The sequence below is a fragment of the Catharus ustulatus genome, chromosome 16, assembly GCF_009819885.2.
Source record: "Catharus ustulatus isolate bCatUst1 chromosome 16, bCatUst1.pri.v2, whole genome shotgun sequence".
In the NCBI taxonomy this organism is placed as follows: Eukaryota; Metazoa; Chordata; class Aves; order Passeriformes; family Turdidae; genus Catharus; species Catharus ustulatus.
Window position 1 is genome coordinate 2312548 of NC_046236.1, and position 27387 is coordinate 2339934.

At 57.1% G+C, this 27387-nt stretch overlaps 1 protein-coding gene across 3 annotated transcripts; it reads left to right on the forward strand.

Annotated features, from left to right (window-relative positions):
- The first annotated feature begins 1174 nt into the window (after positions 1–1174).
- Positions 1175–25435, forward strand: SRL (sarcalumenin). 3 transcript variants are annotated; one of them, XM_033074571.1, is made up of 7 exons: positions 1175–1340; positions 11499–11597; positions 12483–12578; positions 15714–15749; positions 20275–20391; positions 21085–21318; positions 21898–25435. In XM_033074571.1, the coding sequence occupies exons 1-7, from the start codon at positions 1280–1282 to the stop codon at positions 22707–22709; spliced, it is 1455 nt and encodes a 484-aa protein (XP_032930462.1). In that variant the 5' UTR covers positions 1175–1279; the 3' UTR covers positions 22710–25435. The 3 variants fall into 3 exon arrangements, with proteins under 3 accessions (XP_032930462.1, XP_032930463.1, XP_032930464.1); XM_033074572.1 differs by having other exon boundaries at positions 11502–11597; XM_033074573.1 differs by lacking the exon at positions 15714–15749.
- Positions 25436–27387: the final 1952 nt, after the last annotated feature.

Consider the following 27387-nt stretch of genomic DNA (forward strand, 5'->3'; position numbering starts at 1 on the left):
CTCCTGGGGAGGGCAGGGAGTGCTGCCTGTGCTGGAAATCACAGGAGGAGGCAAAGGCAGAGAATGCTGGTCCTGGTTCTGGCCCTGGTGGGTCCTGCTGAGCAGCCAGGCTGTGTTTAAAGGCTCAGCCATGCCAGTGATGCCCACATGTGATGAGCACATCAGGGCTCAGCTCAGTGCTGAGATGGAGGTGGGGGGACATCTGGGCTGGTTTTAATGAGGTCAAATAGCTGAGGGGGGGGACTAGAGTCAGACTTGTGTGTCCCCCTTCCCCAAGAGTGGGGGCACTCATCTCTCTCCATTTTTTTTCTGGTGGAGAGGCACCCCTCTTTTCCCATGGAGCACCCACCTCTCAGCATCTTCCCATGTCTGTGGGTCCCTCCCACTGGCCCTCCACTCCATGCCCATCTGTGGTGTCCAGCCAAGGGATGACTCCTGCCTGCTCCAATCTATTCACCCCCACCCCCTGCTCCACACCACTGCCCCCTTCCCACCCCCCATCTTGGATTCTGGGGCTCCCCCTCCTCCCACTCTTGGGGAACTGTTGGGTCACAGCCCCCCCAGAATGGCTCCAGCACTGCCATGGCCAGGCTTTGGGGACAGCGCTGGGAGCTGTTCTGTACAAGCAAGAGTGCCAGGTGCTGGTGACATTGTGCCCTGTGCCACACTGCCAGTGCAGTGCCAGTGGGGACACCATCGGGGGGAAGGAGCATGGCCTGTTTCCTTTGGGGTGTACGGCACTGCCTGAAGTTGGTGACCTGTGGTGGCTGGAGAGGGCATCAGATCAGCCAAGGACACGATGCCTGGGGACATCCACCTTCGGGGACGGATGAGGACACGGCAGTGTGGCTTCCCTCTCCAGAAAACCCTGCTCCAGCCCAAAAGGAGCTGCAGAAGCTGAGGCAGCCCGAGGAGCCCTGCTACCCCACACCAGCAGGATTCTGGGCACAGCGTCCAGAGGAGCCCTGCAGGAATTTACTCGAATAAAGGAAGAGAGGCCCCTATTTCTGCTATTGCTGCGCTGGGGACTGTGGCTCCGCCTGAGCAGTGCCAGCCCAGGGTCCCCATGCCTACAGGTGCCCTCACATCCCTGACACGAGCCGTTCCCAGCGCTGCCGCTGTGTCCCATCTCTGTCCCCATCCCCAGGGCCCCTGGGAGCGGAAGAGCGGCAGCGGCAGCAGCATCTGTGCGGGCAGCTGCCGGCCCTGCCCTGCCCGGCCCCGCGCCGACGCCGTATAAATAGAGGCAGCGAGCGGCAGGGAGCTCCTGGCAGCCACCATGAAGGGTCTCAACCTGCTCTGCTGCTGCGTGGCCTCGCTCCTGCTCCTCGGCACCGCAGGTACGGCCGGGCTGGGGCTCCCCGGGGCTGGGGGCACCCCGGGGGACTGGGGGTGCCCGAGGGCTGTGGCTGCTGGCAGGGCTGTGGTGTCCCCATGGGGCTGGGGGTGCCCTTGGGGCTGTGGGAACTCTGCAGGACTGCGGGTGCCCCTGGGGCTGGGGGTGCCCCTGGGGCAGGGAGTGCCCAGGTTTATGGGGTCCCCATGGGGCTAGGGGTGCCCGTGGGATTGTGGTAACCCCACGGGGCTGGCAGATTCCCGCGGGACTGGGGGTCCCCACGGGACTGGGGATCCCCACGGGGTTGCAGGTTCCTGTGGGGCTGGGGGTTCCTACAGGTCTGTGGCAACTTCAAAGGGCTGTGGGATCCCTGTAGGGCTGCAGGTGTCCGTGGGGCCGAGGATGTCCGTGGGGCAGTAGGTGCCTGTGGGGCTGTGGGTACCTAGAGGAGCTGCCTGTTGGGTGGGTGTGCCCGTGGAGCTGCGAGCACCTTTGGGACTCTGAGGCTGCAGGTACCTGTGGGTGTCTGTGGGGGCCCTGCAGGGTTGCAGATAGGGTTGTGGGTGCCTGTGGGACTGAGTGCAGGAAAGGCTCTGGGGCGCCCAGTGAGCCCAGCCCTAGAGCAGGACAGGGTGGCAGGGGTACAGCGGTCTGGGCTCCCCAGCAGCTTTTCCAAGGCTGCAGAGTCACCCCAAAATGGTGTTGGGGGGTTGTGGACGGGAGGGGAGGGATGGCGGGAGGTGCAGATTGGGGTCCCTCTTCCAGAGTCACGTTGGGCACAGGGGCCGTGCTGCCGCTGACATGCCTTAGGGCAGTGTCACCTGTGCCTGCCGTGGTGGCTTGATTTTGGACTGGAGGGACCGAGGTGGGGGGTGTCAGAGTGCTGGGCATCTCTGAAGACCCCGGATCCCCTTCCCCGAGCTGTCCCATCCCCACTTCGCAGCCCGCTGCCGGTCGGGTGTCCCCGGGGCAGCGCGGCGAGGCGGCATCGCTGGTACCCTTGCTTGCCCTTGAGTTAATTCGGGCTGGTTCTCTGCCTGGCCGGGCTCCGGCGGCCGCGCAGCCGGGAGGGGGGCGGCTAAGTTTGGAAACAGCCGTGTAAGGGGACACTGCGGGCCGGCCCCCCCCGGCCCGCGCCGCCGCGGCCCCGCGCGGGCACCGCAGCTGCCGCCTGCCAGCCCCGGCACCCCCGGCCCCGCCGAGTTTTGGCCTTTTAAGGGCATCTTGGGCCATTCTCCGCAATGAATGGGTTTGGGGGCCGGCGACACACCGCGACAGAGGTGGGGTGACCTCCGTGGGGCTGCGGGTGGAGGCTGTGCAGGGGTTTGGGAAGGTGTTCTGTGGGCATCTGGTGGCTGGTGCCACTCCGAGCGGGGCTGGTGGCCTTGTGGGACATCAGGAGCTCGTTTCCGTGGTGGATGACCAGCAGTCTTGGTTTGGCCGAGGCTGGCATGGCACGGCACCAGGATCCCCCAGCTCAGAGGAGGTTCTGGGGCCAGGAGGCACATGGGGGTCTGGCAGCCCCAGGACCAGCTCTGAGGGATCCCCACCTGTTATTGAGGGTCACATATTTCACCCCAGTAGGTTTCCAAAAAAGCTCTAAGCAGTGGCATGACTCCTGCTCATGCCTCTACTCCTCCAAGACCAATGAAATTTGCAGGATGAGTTTTGCTTTTCCTTTGGCACCAAGCTGAACTCTCAGACCTGGCTCCTTTAGGGTGTAGGAAGAGGCTTGGAGAGGGTGTTTTTTCCATTTTTGAGACATGTCTTCCCATTCAACCCCTGTTGGTGCCTGTGGGGCTGTGGGGATCCCACAGGGCTGCCTGTGGGGCTGCAGGTGCCCATGGGAGGAGAAGGGGTCAAAGTCCAGTGGAGAACCAGGGGCTTCATTGGAACATCATGGCAAGGTGTGGTGCTTTGGGTTTAGTGGCACCTGGGGCTGCCAGGACCCTGCCACCATTCCCAGAGGCTGGGGATGGGAATTTCTTTATGCCCGTGCTCTTAGAGCCCCCTCCAAGGCAGCTCATTGCATACATGGCTGGGGTTGGCAAAGCTCCTCCCAGGAGCCTGGCAGGGACCAGCACCCACCATGGGGCAGTGGCTCATGGTGAAGGCACTCGCTCAATGCTCCATCTACTCCTGCCCAGGGGAACACAACTCACCGCTCAGGCAGAGCCCAGTCATCCCTCCCAGGCTGGGTGACCCCTGTGGCCACCAGCAGTGGGCCATGGGGATGCTGGCAGGGCAGTGCCCAAACACTGTGCTCAGCAGCTTTGCCCTGGGGATCCTTTGGTCCTGCAGCCATCATGGTTTGAGTGGGAGGGCAATTCCAGGCCATGCCCTCACCGCCTCTGAGCTGAGAGAGGACTTGGGGAAAGCCCTGGCACAGTGGTGTCCTGCTGCAAGGCACTGCAGGGCTGGCACAGACCCTTCCTGGTGACAGCAGGAGGGGTCTGTGCCAGCCTCAGCTTCTGGGAGTCCTCATCCTGCCTCCTCCTGGAAGGTGTCACAGCAGGATGAGCTCCATCACCATGTTCTGGGAGCATCTTGGGGTGTTCCCCATCACCCGGGATGTGTCACCTTGGAATGTGTCACCTTGGAATGTGTCACTTTAGGGTGGGCTCCATCTCCCAGCTCAGAACATCTTGGGTGTGGGACTGTGACACCTCATGTGGGCTCAGGGCCCTGGGCACAGCACAGCCATGGGGACATCCCATCCTGACCATTCCGGGCCAATGGCCACCACAGAAACAGCCTCCTCAGAGGTGGGGACCTCTGTGTCCCAGTGACACCTCACTGGACTTGTTCCACCCTCCAGCACCAGCACAGCCACGGGCACCACTGCCCCTGGGTGCGTGTGAGACAAGGGGCTTGGGGTGCCTCAGGTGCCTTGGGTGCTTGTGCCACCTACATCCCTGTCACACCCCTGGTGCCTCACCCCAAGGAGACCCTGGTCCCTGTGGGTGCCCTTGCTTCCCCCAAGGTGTTGGCTGAGCAAAGCAAGATGCTGTGCAGGTTGGCTCTGCTGTGACACCCTCTCCATCAGCCATCCTTGTGTTTGTAGGTGACATCCAGCTGGGCAGGAAGGGCAGGAGACCTTGCTTGTGCATGGCCCTGGTACCAACAGGTCTCTGTGGGGTGGCACCAGGCTGGGAGGGCTGTGCCATGCCCAAGGACAACACTCTTGCCATGTTCCCACTGTGTCCCACTCACCCAGCTGGTGAAATCCCAGCCTGGCAATTGGGTCGGGGTGACCAGATTGCTTCTGGAATTGCTTGTTCCCTGAGGTCTGCAGGAATAGCAGCAGCCCTGGGGCTGTGCAGGGCTCCACTGAGCTATTTCCAGCCCTCAGGGACATTTCCCTTGTAAGTGACAGCTGGAGGGAGCCATGAGCTCCTGTGCCTGTGGGGGCTGCAGGAGGGGCAGGAGAGGCTCTGGACAGGCAGGATGGGGGGCTGGCAGTGGCAGCATGACCCCAGTGCCAGCTGGGCATGTGGCTTGACCCTCAGGGTCCCACAGCCCTGGGTACACTGTGGAAAAGGCCATGGAACTGGCCCTGTCCCTGTGCTGGTGGCCCCAGTGCTGCCAGGTCAGACCCCAGGGCTGGGTCCCCCTGCTCAGCATAGCCAGGCAGGGTCTGCCCTGACATTCTCATGGATTTGAGGATTTTGTGGGACACAAAGCATTAGAATCCAGGCTGGCAAGTCCAAGGGGTGACTGGGTGACAGGAATGCTTGGGATGACCCAAGGAGGGACAGGGAGCCAGGAAGTCTTGCTCTGAATGAACAGAGGACATCTCTCAGGGGACATCCCTGGGATGGGTTGGTGAATCCCATGGCTGGAGGCCAGGGGAAGGAACAGTGGGACCTCTTGGACATCCTTGCTCTAGGAGAAGGGGCTCTTCCAACCCCAGCCATACCTCAGCATGTCCCTTGGGTCCCCCAGCATTCCCCCAAGCTGCAAGGGACACCACAAGTGGATGTTCCTCGATGTACAGTGTGACATCTGCCTGTGCCAAAATACCTGACGTTTCCTGGCCATCTGCTCACCAATGGACCCAGACCTCCTCAGCCAGGAAGCAGCAAGTGCTTCATCTCCCACCTTCCTCATCTTCATGTCTTCTACAAGTCAGGGTTCAGGGTTCCTTACAGACCTTAAGGCTGCGGAGACAGTGGAAGAAACACCCTGCAGCACTGATTCTCTATTTTCATCTCTATTTAGAAAACTCCAAGCCTAGTTTTAATCCCTTTGGTAGATCCTGGTGAGGTTTCTTTACCATATTTAATAAAAATATCATATGGTTCTATCCAACCATTTATAGAAATCAAATCACTTCATAACTTTTTTTAACTAAGCTTAAGATTTTCTGTACAAATGACGTCAAGTTAGTTTGACAAAACTGTTTCCTAGATCTGCCTCCACATTGAAAACCAGGAAAATATTTGCTTTATGCTGGAGTTTTGGGATCATGAAGCTTCTGGGACATGATGATTGTCTGGGCATCCTGGGTTTTGGGGTGCACAAGGGTCTGGAGAGCTAACCCCATCCTCAGCCCCATCCTTGTGCTTGTGTCCTCTGAGCTGCTTGAACCCTCATGGGACACTTCCCTCTGAATGTGCTGGCCCAGCTGACCCCACCCTGGAGCTGGAACTCCCCCCTGCTCTGGGTCCTGGGCTGGCAGGGCCACGAGCACCATGGGGGCCCCAGAGAGCCTGGAGGGAAGGGATATCACCATGAAAAGGGGTCTCACAGGAAAGATGGGGTCTGTAGCAAGTTCAGCTGGAAAATCCCAGGAGCTCCCTGACAGCTTCTTTGTGTCTAGACAGTTTCAATGAGATTTTAAAGGGTTTGCCAGAATAAAGGCAGGGCTGGATATTTGGGATACAAGGTCCTGCCAAGACCCGCCCCCAGGAGGACACGGGGAGCGCAGGACTTGCAGGAGCCAGTGGATAATACCCCAGGGAAGTGGGGATTGGGATCTGGGCAGGGGAAGGGGGCGTGTGAAAAGCCATCCCCGCAGCCCTGCCATCGCCGGCCCCGCGTTCAGGGCTCCGATTTCTGCTGGAGGGGGAGAGTGTCCCTCCAGGGCCACCTGTGCCCATCTGTCCCTTCTCACCGTGCTCCTGGAGGACCCGCTTTGCCGTCAGCTCGTCGCTGTTCTGTTCGGAGCCGCGCAGGGATGGAGGGGACACCGCGATGTTCAGCCATGCCCCTCCTTCCCAAACCAGCCACGGTATCCTGCGGCACCCCGAACCGCGCCGTGGGGTCTCCATCACCGCTGTCACCACCCGAAAAAGTGTCCCGGCAGCTCATAAAAGTCCCAGCATGAGAAAGGGGTGGCAGGGGCAATGCAAGCCAGGGACCCGCAGGGAGGTAAAGTCCCCGAGGGGAAAAGGGCGAGGTCTCCTCTCCGATGCCACCCCCACCCATCTGCTTGGCACAATGCAAGGTGTGAACACGGGGAGCCCCGGTGTCACTTTACACCGTGGCTGTCCCCTCCCGGAGCCCACGGGGGCCCCAGGTGGGGACGTCACCCTTGGCTGGCAGCGGGGCGAGGGGCTGGGGCCAGGGGGCCTCGCCGGGGCTGCTCCTCCCCATCCCCGTACAGTTGCCGTGCCGTATTTTTAGCCTCCGGAGGGTGTTAAGCCCGTAACCTTCGGCCCATTTTGCACTCATCGGCCGGCCATGTGCAGGTCAGCACAATTCAGAATGGATCGGGAGACCATGTAGGGGAAACAGGGAGAAGGAGGTGGAGAGGGGACAGGGACTTTATGTCAGACTTTGAAGGTCCCAGGAAACAAAGCCCGTGACCAGCACGCCGGCAGGGACATCCCCATCTGAGTGCCTGGGGGATATTTCCCTTTTTCCTCGAGGGATGGCTCGTGGTGGGCACTGGCGTGTCTGCTGTGCCTGGCCATGGTGGGTGATGGCCCCTCTGGGTCCCAGGGGGCACACAGGCCCCAGACAAAGCCCTGAGGACTCTCAGGGTCTCCTCTGCCTGGTCCTGACCTTCTCCTTTGCTTTGACCCTCACTCCTCTACCAGCTCTCCAGGTCACCAGCTGTTTTTGGGCCAAAATGAGAATAACCCTGTTCCCATCAGCTGAGGGGACCCTCTATTGACTCAGGCTGTTTCCCCGGCCACCAGGGTCAGGCAGGGCCATGCTGGCCCCAGCCACTGGGGCTTTGCATGTCAAATATAGATACTCCCATTCAAGAGGTTCCTTCATGGTCCCAGGGGTGTTGCAGGAAGGTGACCTGAGGGACCAGGGCGGAAGGGAGACAGGTGGGAGCTGTCCACTACTATGTCTCTCCCTGTGGGAGGTGAACTGGGTGCCTGGAGGCAGCTGTGAACTGTGTGCCAGCAGAGGACAGCGAGGGCAGAGCAAGGGTGACCTGTGCATCTGCTCTGGGCAGGGTGAGGGGCTGTGGCAGCGGCTGCAGCTCTGCTGTGCCAGGGAACCAAGAGCCACTGGGAACAAGGGCGGGCTGGGGGGCAGCCTGTCCTTCCCAGTGCCTGCTGCTGGTATGGCACACATGGTCCCTGTGTGACCTGGTCCTAGCTCACAGCCTCACCAGCCCCAGGGACATAAAAACACCCCCCTGGCATCTCCGGACACAGCAAACTGGGCTGAGGGTCTGGGGCTGGCACCACGCTGACCCCAGCCCAGCTCCTCCTGTGCTTGGCCACCACGGGCCCTGTGGCCAAGCCCTCTGAGCTCCAGCTTTGCCAAGGTCCTGCTGGACACAGTCCTGTGGCTCCTGCACAGGAGCCAGGGCAGAGGACTGGCCTTGCCCCCTCTCCTCCTGCAGCCTGGGTGGAGGTGGCCTTTTTTCCTGTTTGGCATCTGCTTGCCAGCTGGAGTACAAAGGAATTATTTTCCTCTGAAACGTTCCCCTGGCATGAGACGTTTGGGGGGATTATTTAGACTAGCAGCAACTGTTTGTAACAGAGACAGTATAGCCGTGATCTTTTATTTTTGTCACCCGCTGACTGATGTTAAATTGCAGTTGCAGCCTATGGAAAATACGGATGGATTCTCCTGGGCCACAGAACACACTCATTGTGTCCCCAGCAGCCGCACGGCATGGCACATGCTTTCCTAGTGAAGGGACACTCATAATAAATAGCTCCTAAGCCCTGTGGCCAGGGTCAGGCCCTGCCTGTGGAAGGCAGAATCCCACACTGGGCAACTCCCAGGAAGCCCCTTCCTCCTCCACCCCCTCACTTCACCACCCACCTTGGCTGGTGTGATGCTCTCTCGAGTCAGGGCTGGGGAAGGACCCTTTTAACCTGCCAAGTGCCCACAGTCCCTCAAAATTTGCCATTTTTACTCCTTTCCCTGTTTTTAGGGCAGCTTTGCCGCCTTCCTGCAGTGCTTTGGGGAGGGGAGCAGCCCCAGTGCCAGGCAGCCAGGGGCTGGTGGAGCCATGGAGCCCCTGCCAGCTCTGCTTCAGCCCCCACAAACACCTCTTTGTACCCAACTTCTTGCGACAGGGACAGAAAATTGAGCTGCAGAAGGCTTAGGGAAGAGTTTAAACCTCTTGGTACCAGCCACAACTCGTCCCTCAGAGCCCTGGCAGGTGCCCTGGTGGCCAGCACGGGTGGGACTGACTGAGCTGTTCTCATGTTTAGAGCCGCGCGCCCCCGGCACGGGCCATGGCGATGGTGCTGCCGAGAGCCCCCCGCCAGCCACGGAGCCCCGGCTGGAGGAGAAGGCCGATGGCAGCCCTGAGGAGGAGCAAGACAGTGGCACTGCCAGTGCCTCCCTGCCCGGTGTCACCAAGGAGGGACGTGGAGAGGGGGAGAAGGAGCCAGCGGGTGGCCCGAGAGGGAGCCTGGGGCCTGGGGATGGGCAGACAGAGGAGAGCAGCAAGGACCAGGGCCAGGAAGAACAGAGCTCAGGGGAGGATTTCATGGCAGCTCATCGTGGAGGGAACCATGGGCCTGGCACACAAGACACCCTGGAGGATGAGGAGCCCAATACAGAGAAAGGAGGCTCTGAGGAGGAAGAGCAAACAGAGGAGCCAGGAGCAGCATCTGCTCCTGAGGGAGAGGAGGAAAGGGATGAGCAGAGCTCAGAGGAAGATGACGAGCAAGAAGAGTCTGAGGAAGGTGAACATGGGGAGTCTGAGGTAGATGGAGGTGAGGAAAAGTCTGAAGAATCTAAGGAGGAGGAAGAGTCTGATGAAGATGGTGACAAGCCAGAGGATGAAGCTGAAGAGAATGACAAGGAAGCAGCTGGCACTTCCAACAAAAAGAGCCACAGCAAACCAGTAGCTGCTGGCACAGGAGAAGCCAGGGATGGCACTGCCAGCTGCCATCACCCACCCTGTGGGGATGCAGCAGAAGACCCACCAGCAGCAGTGGAAAAGCCACCAATGGTGGAAGATCCACCAGCAAAAGAAGACCTGCCAGTAGCAGAAGACCCACCAACAGCAGTGGAAGACCCTCCAGCAGCAGAAGACCCTCCTGCAGTGGTGAAAAATCCCCCAGCAGCAGCAGATCCCCCTGCAGACAAGATCCCACTGGCAGGAACAGAGGTCCCCAGCACCTCCCCAGCTGCAGCTGAGCCCTGGCACAGCCAGATAGGTTGGAGTCTTTTCTTGTGGGTGTGCTGTAGCAGCGAGAGTGACCTCCCATCAACCCGGTGGAGCTGAGCTTGGCACATTAAACCTCGTCTAGTGCATGGCCCTCTCCTAACGCTTGTGCTTCCCTGCCCGCCCCTAACCGCGCTCAGCCGGGGCAGCAAGGCAGCAGGATGCCTGTCAGGGCACTCATTGCAGTGCTTCCAAAACTGACTCATGCTCCCCTCTCTCCACTCCAAGTCCATGATTTCTTCTCAGGGATGTGGACATGGATACAATTTTTAACCTCCAGGCCCCTTTCAGCACTCGCAGATCTCTTAAAGACTCTTTATTCACCACCCACAGAGTCCTCCGGGCACTCGGCTTGCGCAGGGGCAGGATGCTCCAAGGATGCTGGGGCTCCTCTCCACCAGTTCTTGGCTTGTAGGGAAGGTGTGAAGAACTAATCATGAGCTGCTGAGGCACCAGTCCTGCTCAATCAGTGAAAGGCTAACTAGGGGAAAGGGATGTGCCCCACCATGATTTCCTAGAAATATTTGTAGACTTTGGCCCACAGGTTGGGCAGTGACCTTCGGACCCAGATTAGTATTTTTGTTGTTTTCATCTGTAACGTCCCAGTTCAAAAAGCCTCCCATTTTTCCCAGAAGGCAAACCCAGTTTGGTCTCTGTGTCTTCACTTGGCAAGTCAAAAGGTCTTCCTCAGCCCAACACTCAGCAGATGCTCAACACAGTCTCAGGGCTTAGTGGTGCCCTGCTTGAGCCTGCCGTCCCCAGACCTGTCCCCAAACCCCTGCTAAAGCCCAACCCAGCTCCCCATATCAAAAAACTATTGGAAGCTCCTGGTGTGTCAGCACCTCCATGGCAAGGACACTTCTGTCTCCCAGTTTTGGGGACACTGGGGTGCCTTCCCCAGTGGAGGTGGCTGCCTCATGCTCCCCACACCTGGCACGGAGCCATGAGGGACAGGGCGCTGTGCAGAGGGCTCCAGGGGAAGATGGAGACAGAGGTGGGAGAACTGGGAGGGAACAGCCACTGGCAAAGGTGGGGCAGCCAGGATGGGCCAGGCTGGCCTGTCCCCAGAGCTGGAGGCAGCCCCAGCCTCGGCACCCACGTCTCCAGCTCAGTGTGCAGTTTTTTGGGGGAGTGGGCAGACAGAGAGGCGGCAGCTCAAAGCCTGCACCAGAGGCTGAGCCCTATGGAGCCGCAGCTGCTGGGGGAAGCACCAGGGCCCCGTTGGGCAGCAGCTGCCACGTGTGCTCGTGCTACATCCCAACCCTGGGAGCCCCTTCCAGGCACATCCTTAGCATTCCCCACGAGCAGCCAGCCCCTCCTCGGAGCCAAGCAGTTGCCCGTGACGCTTCCCCCAGCAGCCACAGCCCTGGCAGCCTCCAGGAGCCTGTGCTCAAGGGAAAGCACGTGGCATGCCAAGGGTGACAGCGGCTGCCGTGGGCATGGCGCGCCCGCAGGCTTGGGATGTGTGTGCTCCCCATGCCCTCTCCCTGGCAGTTGCTTGTGTGAGCTCCTGTGTGGGGTCCCCTCTCCAGCAGTAACAGGTCTCCTTGTTTTCTCCTCCAGAAGAGGTTGAAGATGCCAGCGAGCCGACCAAGCGCGACCGGTCCCACTTGGAAAACACCCTCAAGCTGAATGAGGAAAAACCTGCCGATGATGTCTCAGGTGAGGAGGCCATGCATGTCTTGCACTAAGACCAGGATTTTCCTTCTCTTGGGCTCTGATTTTAACCTTGCTTCTTGCAGGTCTAGTAATGCCAGAACTTCAATAACAGCCCTTTGGCTGCTCTTGGGTTAACATATTTTAGGTATTTTAAGGACACCCCTGAAGGCATACAAGAATTAGGAGGGTATAGAGGCTGGAAGATGCAGATGATGAATCAGGCATATCCCTGATCAAAGAAACCTGGAGCAACTTGTAACAAAGGGTTGGGATTTATGTTCAAATTATATATTAGGTTTTGCTACCCTAAGGTTTGCTTCTGCTGGCCCCACTGGCAGTTTGGGCTGGAAAGGCAGTGATATGAGATACTGTGGAAAAAGCTCCTCCTTTTTTTCTAGCAAGCAGTTCAGGGGCCATGCCAGGGACTCCTGGCATGATGGTGGAGGGCTTTTTGGGATCGTGGGTGTTGAGTGCTAAACAGCACTTAGGAAGGATGCTCCTCCCATCAGCTGCTGGGAACAGATGGGGACAGTGCCCAGTGGGAAAGATTAACAGGGGAGAGGCATCAAAATCCTAGAACAGCTTGGGTTGGGAGAGATGGTGAGGACCATCTCACCCCACCCCTCTCCCATGAGCAGGACACTTCCATAAAGCATGTTGCTCCAAGCTCTGTCCAACCTGGCCTTGGACACTTCCAGGGATGGGGTAACCACAGCTCACCTGGGCAAAACGTGTGACTCAGATCAGTTTGGCCAAGATTTCAGCTGTAAGCCAAGTCCCTTGATCCATGGCTGGGCCATCCTCAGGACCTGCAGGGAATGGTCCCAGGAGGGTCTCCCCCAGCCTGGTGGGGTTTGCCTCTCACTTGCCCACATGCTTTCCCCCCAGGAGTATTGCAGCGGCTGAGGAAGATCTACCACTCCTCCATCAAGCCCCTGGAACACTCCTACAGATACAACGAGCTGAGGCAGCACGAGATCACAGGTAATGCCACGGGCACTGGGGTCTGCAGCACCACCAGGTCCTTGGGATGCAGACAGCAGCCCAGAGAGCACATCATGGACAGCCTTGGATAGTGTGTCTTCCTTTGCAGCTTCCCAGGGAGCCCGTGAACACACTGGGCTTAGAGGCCATGCCCTAGTGAACCAAGCAGCAGGAATTCCTGCCTCTGCCTCAGCCCATCTGCTGTCAGGGCCATCTGTGTGGGCTGAGCATTGAGCCCTGCCTGCCTCGGGTCTCCCACCTGCTCAGCATCAATGCCCTGTACCCCTGCCAAGCAGAGATCATGGCCCAATGAAACTGGCTTGGCAAGGAAACTCAGGACCTCTCAAGGCTGGGGATGAGCTTCCTGGGGGTGGCTGGAGCTGGCATCCTTCCTGCTGAGTAGAGGACACAGCCATGTGGGCAGGGTATTCCTCAAGCTCCACAGCCTTCACTCATCCTGAGAGTTGCAGCTTCCAGCCCTTGGCAATCTCAGACACGTTGGATGGGGTGAGCAGGTCCCCGTGGCCCCTGGCATGGTGTGGGCTGAGCCAAGTCACACATGTGTCCCTCCAGAAGAGGAAAGTGCAGCTGTGTCCCACGATGCTCACAAGATCCAGGAAGTTCTTGTGACCCAAGAAACACAAGCAGCCCCATTTTCCAAGCACAGATGGCTTAAACCCAAGTCTGACTTCCTTGGTCACTGGAGTAATTCTCCTCTGAGTATCTATTCAAGCACAGGAGTTAGGGCCAGAATGTCTCCTGAGTATCCAGGGGAGTCCCTGCTGCCTTGTCCTGTAGCTCTGCTTGCCTCCCCAGGTATCCATGCCCACACTTCTGGAGCCATGCCCTCCTTCCTGGTGAGGCAGGACCAGGATACACCTTCCCCACAGATCCTTCTTTTGCAGCTGGCCTTGCTCCACCAGCACACAGGCCCCGCACTCAGCTGGGCAACTTACTGGGGCACATCCCTGTGGAGCAGAACTCCTGCTTTCCTGGCATCCTCTGCTGCAACACTTAAGTCTAGGTCAAACATTCTATAAGCAGGCTTGGACATCTCCCTACCCAGGCAGGCCATCTCCAGTGTAGAGCCAGTGGGGAGCACAGGGGAGTTACCCTGTGGGAGGGTAACTGAGGGTCACAACAGCATGTCCTGATTGTCACCCCATGGCTGCTGGCCTGTCCCCTGGCAACTACCCCAACTTCCTTTCAAGCTGCCCTGGTCTGTATTGGTGATGTTTGCTGTCAACTCAGCTTGGGATACAGTTTAGGAGGATGTTTGGTGTTAAAGGAGCAGCTGGTGGGCTCAAACCTCCACTTTGCTGTTCACAGCCAGAGGATGCAGCCCTCAGCCTCAGTTTCCAGTCCTCAGGATGCCCTGTCCTACCCTACCCCACCCTTAATCCATCCCATGCCCAAGCAGCCACCTCTCTGCTCCCTTTCTGGGAGGAACCAAGTGTTTAAGTGTTCCCCAGGCTCCTGCTGGCTTCCTCTGTCTCAGCTCCTGAGGAAACAACCATTAGCCTTGGTGTTTTCCCAGCTTCTCTCAAACCTATCTCCTGAGCAGGACTCACCTTGGACAACCAGTCCTGGTGTTCCTCCTGGCCTCACTCAACACCCCATGGCCTGTTCCAGCTCACTGTGAGGAGCAGCCCCCCTGCAGGCTGACAGTCCCCAGCACACCCCACTGTGTCCTACAGGGCACCCTCACGGTGCTGTGACCCCAGAGTTGGTAACCCACAGTCCCCTGCTGGCTCCCAGGAAGGGCACAGGGATGCTGCACAGCCTCCAGTCTTTGTCTCAGAGACAGACACCCTAGCCATACTCCCCTCCAAAAAATTTCTACGGACACCAAACTTGTTGAATGATCTCTGACAACCTAGCCACACCCTGGCACACACAACCCTATCTGGAAACCTACAGCTCAGCAGTTTGCCTGATCCAGCTTTTCCCAGTCCCTCATTAGCAGTGTAATCAGAGAAACCTGCACATTAGTTACAGGGTTGGCTCAGGGAGCCCTCTTGACATTGCAGGGCAGGTGAGGACAGTGGAGCTCAGGGAGCCTTCTCAACACTTGCCCTGCACAGTGCCCCTGTCCCCAGCAAGTTCATTCCATCAGTGGTGTCCCTGCAGGCTGGGAGATGCTCCCAGATCCCCCCCTGTGCCCCCTCTCCATGGTGGCTGGAGGGCACAGAGCTGCCAGCTCAGCTGGCTGGGAGGAGCAGGACAGCTGGGAGAGCTTTGGGGCAGGCCTGTCATGGAATATGTGTGACCTTTGGAGGTGTAAACCAATATAGAGGGGTGCCGTGGCAAGCACCCTGGCCCCTCCATTACGTGGCAGCCTTCCATTTTGTCTCCCTTCCCATCAGCTCTGTTCACTGCAGTGCAATCCAAAGAATATCTCTGCTCCCCACAACATGTGAAAACTCCTGAGAAGTGCTGTGGGAGCTGTGGCTGTCACCATCAATTCTCAGGGTGCATCTCATAAGCTCCCACACACCCTCTGCTTAAGCCTGGCAGATCCATTTCCTTCTCCCTGCCTGCCACCCTCCCGCCTCTCTGCTCTGCCATCCCACGTGGATGCAGACATGCTCTGGCTGGGTCCAACCCTGTGCTTGGAGGGACTATCCCTAGCTGAGGGTGAGGGATTCTCCCAGTCCAGCCATGGGAAGCTTGCTGTGAGGTCACACCAGGTTGTGGTGCATGCTGGTAACCCTAATTACTGATATATGCTAATTAGCAAGTGTAAGGAATGACCTCCCAGATGCCATCGCCAGCCACAGGGCTGGGTCCAGGTGACCCTTTCACTGGGGTTGTCAGGACATTTGCTGGGTTGGTGGCTGTCTAACCCCGGCTTGTTGGGCTCTGTGTGCTTGCTGGGTGATGCCAGGGAAGGCAACAACCCCGCAGAGCTGGGATTGGGATGCAGGGCACCCCGGGCCACATCCCCACCCTGCAGGCAGACAGGGGTTCAGTGCTTGTCCTCGGAGCTGCAGGTCACTCCCAGGCTGTAACTCCTTGTCTCCTGCTGGGAACGTGGCCACCAGTTCCCTCCTTGTCCTGGAGCACACCCGGGCTGTCGCATCCCTCCTTGGACTCACGGTTCCTTTTCTCTCTCCCCGTGTCCCTCGCTAACAGCTTACCCCGGACGCACCCTGGGCTCCTCGGCCACAGGTTGGTATCGCCCCTGGTCCCTGCATGCTGCCGGCACTGCCTCCGCTCTGCACGGCCTCGGGCTTCCCCGGGCTCCTGGCCCAACGCAGCCGCGCTGCCCCGGCACGGAGCAGAGCCGGGAGCCTCCATCCCCACGGGACAGCGTCCCGACAGCCCGTCCTTCCCTCCAATCCTCTCCTCGCCCAGGCTCTGACACCTTTACCTCTTGGTTTAAGACTGAGAGGCAGTATATTCCTCTGGCCAGGGTTCCAAGGCGTTTCTGGTAGGCGTTTCTATGAGAGCAGCTGAGCGAGATGGGGGCTCAGTCTGGAGAGAAGGAGGTTCGGGGGGACCTTCTCATTCTCAACTCCCTGACAGGAGGGTGAAGCCAGGTAGGGAAAGGATCTGCTCCCAGGGAACAAGGCACAGGACAAGAAGAAATGGCCTCAAGTTTCACCTGAGGAAGCTTGGATTGGATATTGGGAAAATTTCTTCAGAGAAAGGGCTGTCAGGCCCTGGCACAGTTGCCCAGGACAGTGGTGGAGTCCCTAATCCCAAGGGGAATTAAAAGCCCTGTGGACATGGCACTTGGGGACATGAGTTAGCGGTGGTCTTGGTAATGCTGTGGGAGCATTTAGAACTGTTGATCTTAGAAGGCTTTTCCAACCTACACAATTCCATGATTTTATGTGTTGGACCTTTAGGATGATCTCTCATCCATGGTATGAACTGGAGGAGCTCAGCTGACAGCTTGTCCTATAGAGGGGATCTCTTTTCACCCTTCACTCTCCTATGTGCAGAAACTTTCCTGAATGTCCACCCACAGCAGCTGTCCCAGTAACACGGGCTGGCCCCTGCCCAGCAGCCTCAGCCCCCTCAGAAGCCCGAGCTGGCTCCTCTCCCTGCCTATCCTGCTCAGAGTGTGCTGCCAGGTCCCCCCAGAGGATCAGGAGATGGGAGAGAGTCCAAGAAATGCCAGCCAACACCCAGCCCTTCCCCTAGCCTGGTGTTTAGCCACGAGAACAATGCTCCTGCAGGGAAATCCCATCTTCTGTCCCTCCTGTCCTGCCCCACGGCCACGCTGCCAGACCCTGCCAAAGCAGGTTCCTTTGGACACGGCCACAGCAGAGCCCTGCCGGTGCCTGGAGAGCCACTGGCTCCCTGCCGTGCCAGCATGCCAGCAGTGGAGAGGGCTGTGGGTATTTATAGCATATTCCCATAGCTGTCTTATCTCATCTCGGGTTCAGGCGCTCGCACACGTGCTGCCGGGGTGGGCGCAGGCACGGGGGGGCACACGGGGGAGGCTCGGGACATCTGCAGCCACGTGGACTCGTCCCTCTGTCTGTGGACACACGTGTTGTGAGGATACTCATGGAGTTGGAAGCTTTGGGAGCAAGGGTTGCCCTCGGAGAACTGCTGGATCTGTGCCATGAGCACATGGGCGGTGGTGTTTGTGGCACAGGGGTGGGACAGAAGTCTAGGGGATGCTGGTAGTCTCCCCAGGTGTTCCAGCCTTCCTGGGTGGCTTGAGGACAAAGAAGACCTTGGTGCCCGTGGCACAGTTGAAACCAGGAGAGGAACGAGCTCCTCTGCTTTGCTCAGCATCCTCAGGACAGACTTGCTCTTGGGGAAGAGGCCACACCACGCATATTTGCTGGGCTTGAGGACATGGGGGGATAAGGCCCCCCTCAGGGAGGGATTAACCCCCTTTAGGATTAATCACAGAATCATGGAATGATTTAGGTTGGAAAGGACATTAAAGACCACCCAGTTCCACCTGCTGCCATGGCAGGGACAACTTCTACTCTCCCAGGTTGCTCCAGGTCCTGTTCAGCCTGGCCTTGGACACTTCCAGGGATCCAGGGGCAGCCACAGCTTCTCTGGGCACCCTGTGCCAGGGCCTCCCCACCCTCACATGAAAGTTTCTCCCTAAATCTCATCTAGCCCTGCCCTCTCTTAGTGTGAGGCCATTCTCCTGTGCCTTGTCACTCCAGACCCTCATACAAAGTCACTCTCCAGCTCTCTTGGATCTCCTTTAGTCACTGGAAGGCATTCTAAATTCCCAGAGCTGTCTCTTCTCCACCCGAGTGGAGTTCTTCCATCCAAGGGCAGTCTGGTACTGCCACATGGAAAAACCTCACAGAAAGCCACTGCTCTAGGAAATAAAACTACTTGGACATCCAAACTGCTCCTATGCCCAGAGTTGAGCAGCCCAAGCAGACCCAGGCTCTGCGGAGGGATGAGCTTGAGGCTCGTCTGAGCTTGAGCTGAGAGCGAGCAGCCACAGGGTGGCTGGAGAGAGCCGCTGTGATGGAGCTGCCGCCATCCCCGCCCGGCCGCCGCCGAGCTCCGGCTCTTTTCCGCTCTCCGGACCCTCAAGCTGACCCGAATTGCTGCTGACAGACATGGCACGGGGACATAGCAGGGACACACACCGGGCCAGCACCCTCCCGGGTGCGAGATGCTCCCTCTCTCCCAGCCTCTGGGCAAGCAGCAGGGAATCCATACCTGGCCTCCCATCCTTGCAGCTGCGCTGCACTTCCTGCAGAGTTGCAAGTGCCTGGCACTGCGCACACAGCCCATGGGGGTAGAGAGGTGCTCGAGGGGCCGTGGGTGACCAGGCAGGGGGGCTGCCCACGCTGCTGCCCACTTCGGCTCCGTGGAGCAGAGAGGGGGATGTGCAGCAGAGCCGGAGCTCACAGGTGCCCACATTCACACAGTCACACCTGGCCAGAAATGTGTTATGAAAGAGCACTCAGGGACCCACCCCAAACCTCTGGCACAACATCACAGGGATAATGGGAATAATAACAACCATCAGTAACCTAATTAAAGCTGGCAAGAGAGCAGAGCAGCGGCGACAGAGCGGCAGAGGAATGATTAGTAATGAGAGTCCAAGGTTTCAACACTTGTTTTGGTCCCATGTGAGAAGACAAGGCTGGATTCCTGCAGCTGCCAGGCTGCAGGAAGAACCATGCATCCCTTGCTTCAGAGGTGCTGCCCTGCTTTGTGAAGGAGGGCTGAGCTGTATGGATGCAGCAGTGCCTCGTGATGTCCCCAGCCCATTCCCTTCCCCAGAGGTGACATGGTGAGCCTGTGATGGGCAGATACAGCAGGAGGAGGCTGGAATGTTCTCCCCAGTGCCTGCTCCCATGGCCAGATGGGTTCAGTGTGAAGCTGCCATGCAGTGCCCTCCAGCACCCTTGGGGCAGGAGCTCAGCACCATGGGGGCTTTGTGGCTTCCCCCACTTTGGAGATGGATCCCTGGCCTGCTGGAAAGCTGCTGGCTCCTGCATGGCTGGCAGCCATGGAGCACCTGGGGCTCTCAGCTACCTCATGGAAAATAGTTCTGCCTTAGGCATGGGGATGAAGAGAAGGTGCTGAGGGCAGCATAGCTTGCCCAGGGCATCTCCTTGCCTTGGGCCATGGGGGAAGATTCTGATCCAGCTGAGATAGCAGCTCCCAGCTCCTCTAGTGTCATCCATCCCCTGGCTGAACTCCTCCTAGCAACAATGGCATGGACCCTCTCCCACCCTGAGCACTGGTTTTCACCAATGGGAACTCACCCAGTTTTACTTCCATTCTTGTCCTGTTTATTCTTGTCCTGTTTTGGACTCACAGGCTCCTATGTGTCCCGGGCACAGCTTGACAGCTGGCATTAGGTCCTGGGCTCCTCTGGCTCCACCGGCTGCCTACCTGGGGGGTCGAGCAGTGTGGGCACAAGCTGATTGCATGAGTCCTGTTTGAGCAGGGATTGCTCCTAGGGGCGCTGGCTGCGTGTGTCCAGGGACGTCTGTGCTCCTGGACTGATGGCATGGCATGGGGACAGGTCACCATCCTCATGGAAAAAAAACGTGTGACTTGAAAAATGCAGGATGGGGACTATAGTTCACTCTCCTCTTGCATTCCCCAAGCTCAAAGCGGGGCCGTCTGCCCTCCCCACATCCAGCTGGAGCCTCACACCCAGGCAGTGACCTCCTGCTCGGCTGGAGGGTCGGGAGGCACGGCCCGGGGGTAGGTCCCTGCGAGGGCATGGTGGAAAGGCTGGCAGGCTGCTGGCTCGAGGCTCGCACCGCGCTTACCAAGCCCTGCGCGCAGCGCTGCTCCCCAACCCTCGGCCGCTCCCTGCGCACCGGCCCGGCTGTGCACGGCCTCCTCCCTCGGCACGTCCCGTGCTTTGCGGCGGCTGCTGCCTTCAAACAACACCCCCACCCTGCAGCCAGCCCCAACTCACCCGGCTAAACCAGAAACAAACCGAGACAACGCTTAAAAGACCTTCCAGTCCTCCGCAGCCTAAGAAGGGCTGAGCCTGGAGAAGGTCAGGCAGGGAGGTGGGCTCTGCCGCAGAGCACGGGGCCGTCCCGCTCCCGCAGCCGGCGGGGCGCTGCCTTGGCTGCCAATGGCTGCTGGCCCCCGAAGGGCGGCTGTTTGCCCGGCAGCATCACCGCACCGCTCACATGGGATGCTCGTTACAGCACGGAGTTAATCGCACGGCGGCGACAGCTATTGTTCCTTCACTTCCTCTTGTTATTTCCCCTCTCCGCAGATGGGGAGATCACTTCCAAGCCCATGGTGCTATTCCTGGGACCGTGGAGCGTCGGCAAATCCTCCATGATAAACTACCTCCTGGGGCTGGACAACACTCCCTACCAGCTCTACACAGGTACCCCACTCACTGCTTTGCCAGGGGGGTGCCCGCACCTGCATTTCCACATCTGTGCAGCCAGCAATTTCCGGCCGTGTGTCTTCCATCCCTCCTTACAGCAGGGAAGTTGGGATCTGCTCCGTGCCACTTGGCTCTGGTGCCATGTGGAGGGAGAGGTTCCCCATCTCAGCCTTCCACCCTTCCAAGGGTGGAGGAGAGCATCTCTCCCACAACATCCTCATTCTGCAGCACAGGGCTCACAGCTCCCAACCCCATGAGTGGCAGTCATGTTAAAAGGAGAGCTCACCTTTTTCTTCTCCCCTCCCCTCTGCACATGCAGCCAGCTAATTCACCCTCCCAGGAGAAAAAGCATTCCCCTTCCATTCTCCCTGCTCCCATGGATGTCATCTCACAGCTAAGGGCAGATGTCCATGGCCAGATCAGTGCTGTGGTAATGAGGGCTCCCAGGAGATGGTTCTCCATGACACTTTGTGCAGTCAGGCCACTTCCAGAGAAACCAGTCCCCACAGAAAACAATCCCTTGACATCTTCCCAAGAAGTTTGGGCAGGAACTTCCTGCTGCTTGCTTTGCCCCTTGATCTCTTGAGAAGCATGCAATGCTCCCAATGCTCCCAGTCTCAGGCCAGCCCTGTTGTGTCCATAGCCTGGCACGGATTTCATGCCTCTGCTGCTCCTCTCATTGCTGCACAGGGGCAGAACCCACCACCTCTGAGTTCACTGTCATCATGCATGGCCCCAAGCTGAAGACCATCGAGGGGATCGTGATGGCTGCTGACAGCGCCCGCTCCTTCTCACCCCTGGAGAAGTTTGGGCAGAACTTCTTGGAGAAGCTGATAGGCATTGAGGTGCCCCACAAACTACTGGAGCGAGTCACCTTCGTGGACACGCCAGGCATCATTGAAAACCGCAAGCAGCAAGAAAGAGGTAGGGGTTCACTGGGTTCGTCTAAGGGACCCCAGAAAAGATGCCATGATGATCTGAGGTGACCAAGGTGGCTGAAGCACAATGGAGAAGAGTTTTGACACAACACAGGCTGTCCAGGGCAATGGTGGAGTCACTATCCCTCAGGGGGATTTAAAAGATGTGTGGATGCGGAACTTGGGGACATGGGTTTACTGGTGGCCATGGCAGTGCTGGGGGAATGGTTGATTCAGTGGTCTTAGAGGACTTTCCCAACCATAATGGTTCTCTGATCCTGTGATTCGTTATCTGCTCACAGGAACAGCAGGAACCTGTGGTCATCAGGGAGGAGGAAGCTCTGGAGATAAGGGTGAGAGAGACAGGCAGTCACAGGCCAGACACCCAGTGATGGTTTTTCATGCCAAGAAGCTCCAAAATGTTTTTAGCATGTGAGAAAGAGGTTCTAGGCTACAGGGAAAGTTCACTGTGCCTCATAACCCATGCAACCCAAATGGGGATTGAGGCACAGCAGGGTTATGGTTTATCAATTCCTTGATGAGGGGACTCATCCTGCATTGGATTTCCCTCTTTCCTCTCCTGAAGGTTACCCATTCAATGATGTGTGCCAGTGGTTCATTGACAGAGCCGATCTCATCTTTGTTGTCTTTGACCCCACGAAGCTGGATGTGGGCTTGGAGCTGGAGATGCTGTTTCGTCAGCTGAAGGGCCGCGAGTCTCAGATCCGAATCATCCTGAACAAAGCCGACAGCCTGGCTACCCAGGAGCTGATGAGAGTCTATGGCGCCTTGTTCTGGAGCTTGGCTCCTCTCATCAACGTCACAGAGCCACCCAGGGTGTATGTTAGCTCCTTCTGGCCCCATGACTACAATCCAGAAACCCACAGAGACCTGTTCCTCAAAGAAGAGATATCGCTCCTGGAAGATCTCAATCAGGTGATTGAGAACAGGATGGAAAATAAGATTGCCTTCATCCGCCAGCACGCCATCCGGGTGCGCATCCACGCCCTGCTGGTCGATCGCTATCTACAGACCTACAAGGACAAAATGACCTTCTTTAGTGATGGAGAACTGGTATTCAGGGACATTGTGGAAGATCCTGACAAGTTCTTTATCTTTAAGTCCATTCTGGCAAAGACCAATGTCAGCAAATTTGACCTCCCCAACCGTGAGGCTTACAAGGACTTCTTTGGCATTAACCCCATCACCAGTTTTAAGCTGCTATCTCAGCAGTGTTCCTACATGGGAGGGTGTTTCCTAGAGAAGATTGAGAAGGCCATCACCCGTGAGCTTCCTGATCTCTTGGGAAGCATCGGCTTGGGCAAGAAGCCCAACGTCCTCTCCTGTGACGTCACTGGCTGTGGCGAAACCCCAAAGAATCGCTACAGGAAGCCCTAAGGTGATCCACAACCCAACTGTCCACGTGTTCCTACTGGTGAATGAGCTTATGTCTTATCTGTCCAAGAAGCCGTGGTTTGTTAACCCTTTGAGTGCCGCGCTGGCAAAGGCTACAGTACCATGAGGACTTTGAGTCACTAACACCGATGGCAGGGGAAGATGGGTGGGCATAAGGAAGAGAATAAAAACTGTGAATTCCTGACATTTTATCTTTGTTCTTTCAAGTAGAAGGCAATGTTTAAGCTGTAAGTATGAGCAATGCATGGGCAGGACTGCAGCTGCTTTTCCACTGGTGCCAAGAATGCATGAAGAGGAATTTCAACCTCTGCATCCCTGAAGCCATGAGGGAGTGAGAACAAGGGCACGGCATGAAAGCACAGGGGAGAGCAGTGACACACTAACCCAGGCATCACCAGGAGCACTGGTCAAGGAAAGAGAGCCGTGTCCCAGCTGCTATTTTCAGGAACAAACCTGCTACAAATCTCAGCAAATATTGGTCTTGTTTTGTTTTCAAGACCTCTAGGTCACCTGGTGAGTTCTTTTTTCACTTGACAGCTCAGTTGATCTTCTGCAGCCTTCATGTGGGTGTTTGACTTAAGAAGGACCATTTGCAGGGGTGTTTGTAGTTGCAGACAGGCAGCCGTGATGGGATTTGCAAGTCCATGGCAGAGGAAGAAATGGGGTGGAAAGGAACAGCCAGAACTGGCTGAACTGTGCTGAAGGAGGAGGGCTAGCACCCCAAATCAGATGGTCCCACAAGGAGATGTGACCATCCCTGGACCAGCACAGAAGAAGGCACTTCATGTCTGTGTGTGTCATTAACCTCAAAACCCACGCTAGCACGTCTTGTCTGTGGCCCAGCAGGGCTCCAAGGGTGAGGGTTTGGCAGTTTGCCTTTGCTCAAGTCCATGTTGCTCTTTTCTCAGCCAGCCCTCCATGTTTTTGTGCGCTGTGGAATGAGGCAGGAAGAGGGGTCATTAGCTGTGAAGTTTAAAAAGGTCACATCCCTTTTGCCCACCTGCTGATCTGTCCTCGCCAGGACAGTCCAGGCAGGTTTCTGGGGCTTTCCAAACTCCTCCCTTTTTAGCCATTTGTTGGCTTGTCTCTGAGCATCGGTGCTCAGTCCTGAAGGAGAATTGCTTTGGAAGCACCCGAGCAGGGTGAGGTTCCCCATGGACAGCTGACCGTGAAACTTGGCCCTCATGGACAGTATTGCTCTCTGCCAAGCTGAGCCCAAACCAAACAGGAGATAGATGTTATCCTGGATGGAAAACCTGCTCCTTCAAGCCCACCAAGGACCTGTGGAAGGTCCTTCCTCCTGCCAAACACCCACAGCAAGTGCTGGTCTCCAGGAAATCTCTGGAGAAAAGGGACTTATTTTAACAGAAGCAAGAGAACATGGAGATGCTGGCTAAAGCAAGAAAAAGGCAAAAGGAATGAAAGAGGGAAAGAGAAAGCTGGAAATGGAAGGCTGTGTTGTGATGGGGGAGGGTGTGAAGGGCATTTCCACATGTGCAACAACTATGGCAGGAGGCCTGGGAGATGTCCATGTCCCCCAGACACTGCAATGAAGAGGTCCCCTTGAGTCCAGGTGAGTTTGAGGGGATGCTGCTGCAGGGACTTGAATGCTCCTGGTCTCTGCTTCAAGGTAGGACTTGACATTTGAACTAATGAAGCTAAGACTGAAATCTGCATCCAAGCACAGGGCAGGGCGTGGTTCAGGAAGAGGGATTTTGCCCGCAGTGCAGAGGGAGCAGAAGTGCAAGGGAGGGCAGGCAGTGTCAGAGAGAGCAGCAGTCAGAGCAGTCTGGAGAGAAGGGATGTGCTTGTGAGTACTATGAGGTCTCAAACCTGCCCCAGTGCTGCTGCCCCTCCGCTGTTGTTCCTTCTTTCTTGTCCACGATCCCGTTGCTCATCAGTTTTCCTCTTCATCTGATGTTCGCTCTCCTCTGTTGGACTGGTCTGCATGGATCTTAAGAGCTAATGGAATAGAATCACCAACAGAAACTGGCTGATGCTGTCACTGTTCCTGCTGTCACACTGTGTGTCACTGTCACAGAAAGCAAAGGCCTTTAAACATTTCTGTTTGCAAGCACTGTATTGCACCATCTCTTTCCTTGTTCCTCTGTCCCCCTAAAGCCCATGAGGGTTTTACCCAATTAAGCCCCTTTACCCAGGGAAAGGCCCCCTGTCCCACAAAGAGTATTGACCTTGAAGGCACTGTTACTCTGCTCTCAGGCCACTCTCATCATTCTCCTCACCCTTTCTCTGGTTTCCTTTTATCTTGCTGTATTTTCCAGCCCTCATCGCCTCCTCTCCTCCCTTCCTCTGCACCTGCATGCCCTGTGCAAAGCCTCGGTGCCTGTGTGCTGAATGGGGCTCCCCCATGACAGCCAAAACCCTTTTCCCCCTGATAAAGTTGTTTGGGTTCTCTTTCCAAAGCCATGGCATTGGTGGTCTGTTCCCTGCTCCCTGTGACACACACTGACCCAGCTCTGTCCTGCCTCAGGGACATGCTGCCACTGAGATGCCGCCTCTCCCACGGATCCAAGTGGCTGTCAGTCCCAAGAGGATGGCAGTTGCCAGCTCAGTTCTCACTGAGCTTTCTTAGGAGACTTCTGGGAATTTAGGTGTGGAATAATGAGGAGCAGGGAGGCAGAGGCATTTTTATTCTGTTGAGAAACCCCAACGCCCCCAGGATTTGTGGGGTGAACATCTTGCCCAAGAGCTTTGTGGGAGGGAGGGAGGGAGCTGGGCCACAGGCCCTGTAGATGCCTGTGATCATGTGCATTGGGATAAAACTGTCAGCTTGAACATCAGCCTGTCTAATAAAACCTGATATTTTCCAAACACACTCCCTGGAGATGCTTGTTTTGTTTCTCCTGTTGTGGGAGAGAGCACCGGCACTGGGGTGGCTGGGGGAGTGCAGCTGCAGGGAGCAAAGTAGGAACTTCTCCTTCCCTGCACTCTAGCTTTGGCCTCTGTCCCTTGCACAGGACCTGCCAGCCATGCCTGCGTCATTTGGCTGCTTTTCACACCTGTCTCCTTGTGCCATAGGCCTAAGAGGCAAAGCGAACCCCAACTCCTTTGCTGTGTGCCTCAGGGCAGTGTGATCTTCCCTGGTCCCTCAGCAGATGACACCATGACAGAAGGCAGGGGTCAGGGACCACAGAGGAGAGCCCAGGATTGGGAATCATGGAGGAAAGCAGGGATTTGAGGATCATGAAGGAGCATGGAGGAGGACAAAGGGGTTGGGGACCATGGACGAGGGCAGGGATTTAGGGACCGTGGAGGGCAGCAGTGGAGTACCAGAGAGGAGGACAGGGTCTAGGGACCATGGAGGAAGAAAAGGGGTGGGGAAGCACAGCACACAGCAGGGGCTCTCAGCAGCCACCCAGCGAGGGGCAGATGGAGGTACCCTCCCATCGGCGACTGGGGCTCACGCAAACTGCTCATTATAACCCTATTCCCAGCCTGTCTGTCTGTCTTTCTTTCCAACTATCTGTCTCACTCACTAATCAAAGAAGATTGTTCCAAGAAAGCTGGAAGAAGAGAAAGAATGTCTCATTTGGCTGCGGCTTCCTTTGGAAAGTCTGGAAAAACTGTGGCATCTCGACGTGCATGAAGGTCTGCCTGGTGAGAAACACATTTTCCTTCCAAAGCTGCTCTAAAGATGTGAATCATGAGCCGGTAACGCTCCTGGCAGTGCAAACCCCAATTCCACTGAGACATGGTCCTGGCAGCGGCTCTGCTGTATCTCTTGGACGGAAAAGACAAACATTTATCATAGTGACATTGCTGGGGAAGAGCTGCTGGTGCTGCCGAGAGCCTGGCGGCAGCTGGATCCTACCAGTGCCCAGGGTGCTCCCACCAAATTTTCCAAAGGTCTTCTGAAGTTCCTCAAACACCAGCCAAGGGGTTACAGTCCCTTTTGGCTGTCCTCCACCACCTCAGCCCCTGTGTGGCATCTCTGGCAGGCATGAAAATATCCCACATCCCACAGAAAAAGAATAAAAGCTTTTGGAAAGGTCTGCTGGGAGCCGGGGCGGGGCCCTGGTGCTCTGCCTGCTGCGTGGTGGAGGTCCCCACCTGGTCTGTTTTCTGCTGTTCCCATGCATCTAATGCTGGGGCCAAACTCCTTCCAAACCTTGCCCTCCAAAACTCCCTGTGCTGCAATTGCAAGACCCCAGTGGCTGTGACATGTTTATGAAACCATCCTGCCCAGGTGGTCCCAAAATTCCACCACAGGGTTGGGTCTGTCACTCTCACTGCTGGCAGCAGATGCCTGACTGGTTCAAGGTGCCATTTACAGCTCCTGGAGCAAACAAAAGACCCCTTCCATCTAAGTCCCTCCTTTTTGTGTCTGTGGAACTTCATGGAGCCCCAAGAACACCCTGGCTTGCATAGACCCCAGACCTCTGGCACCCCTCCCAGGACAGGACCCAGGCTCAGGATTGGAGTTGGAAGAGTTTCATCGTTAAGTGCAGATGTGCATTGTGTGGATTCAGGATGTGTTGGACAGACACTTCCCGCCTCAAACCAGAGCACTGTGGTCAGTTTGTATCTGGGGAGAACCCCAAAATCAACACATTCTGCCCAAGATATGCAGAACACTGAACCAGGAAGGCAAGTAAAGCTGTCCTGAAGAGTTATGATCTTAGATGGCAGGGGCTTTGGA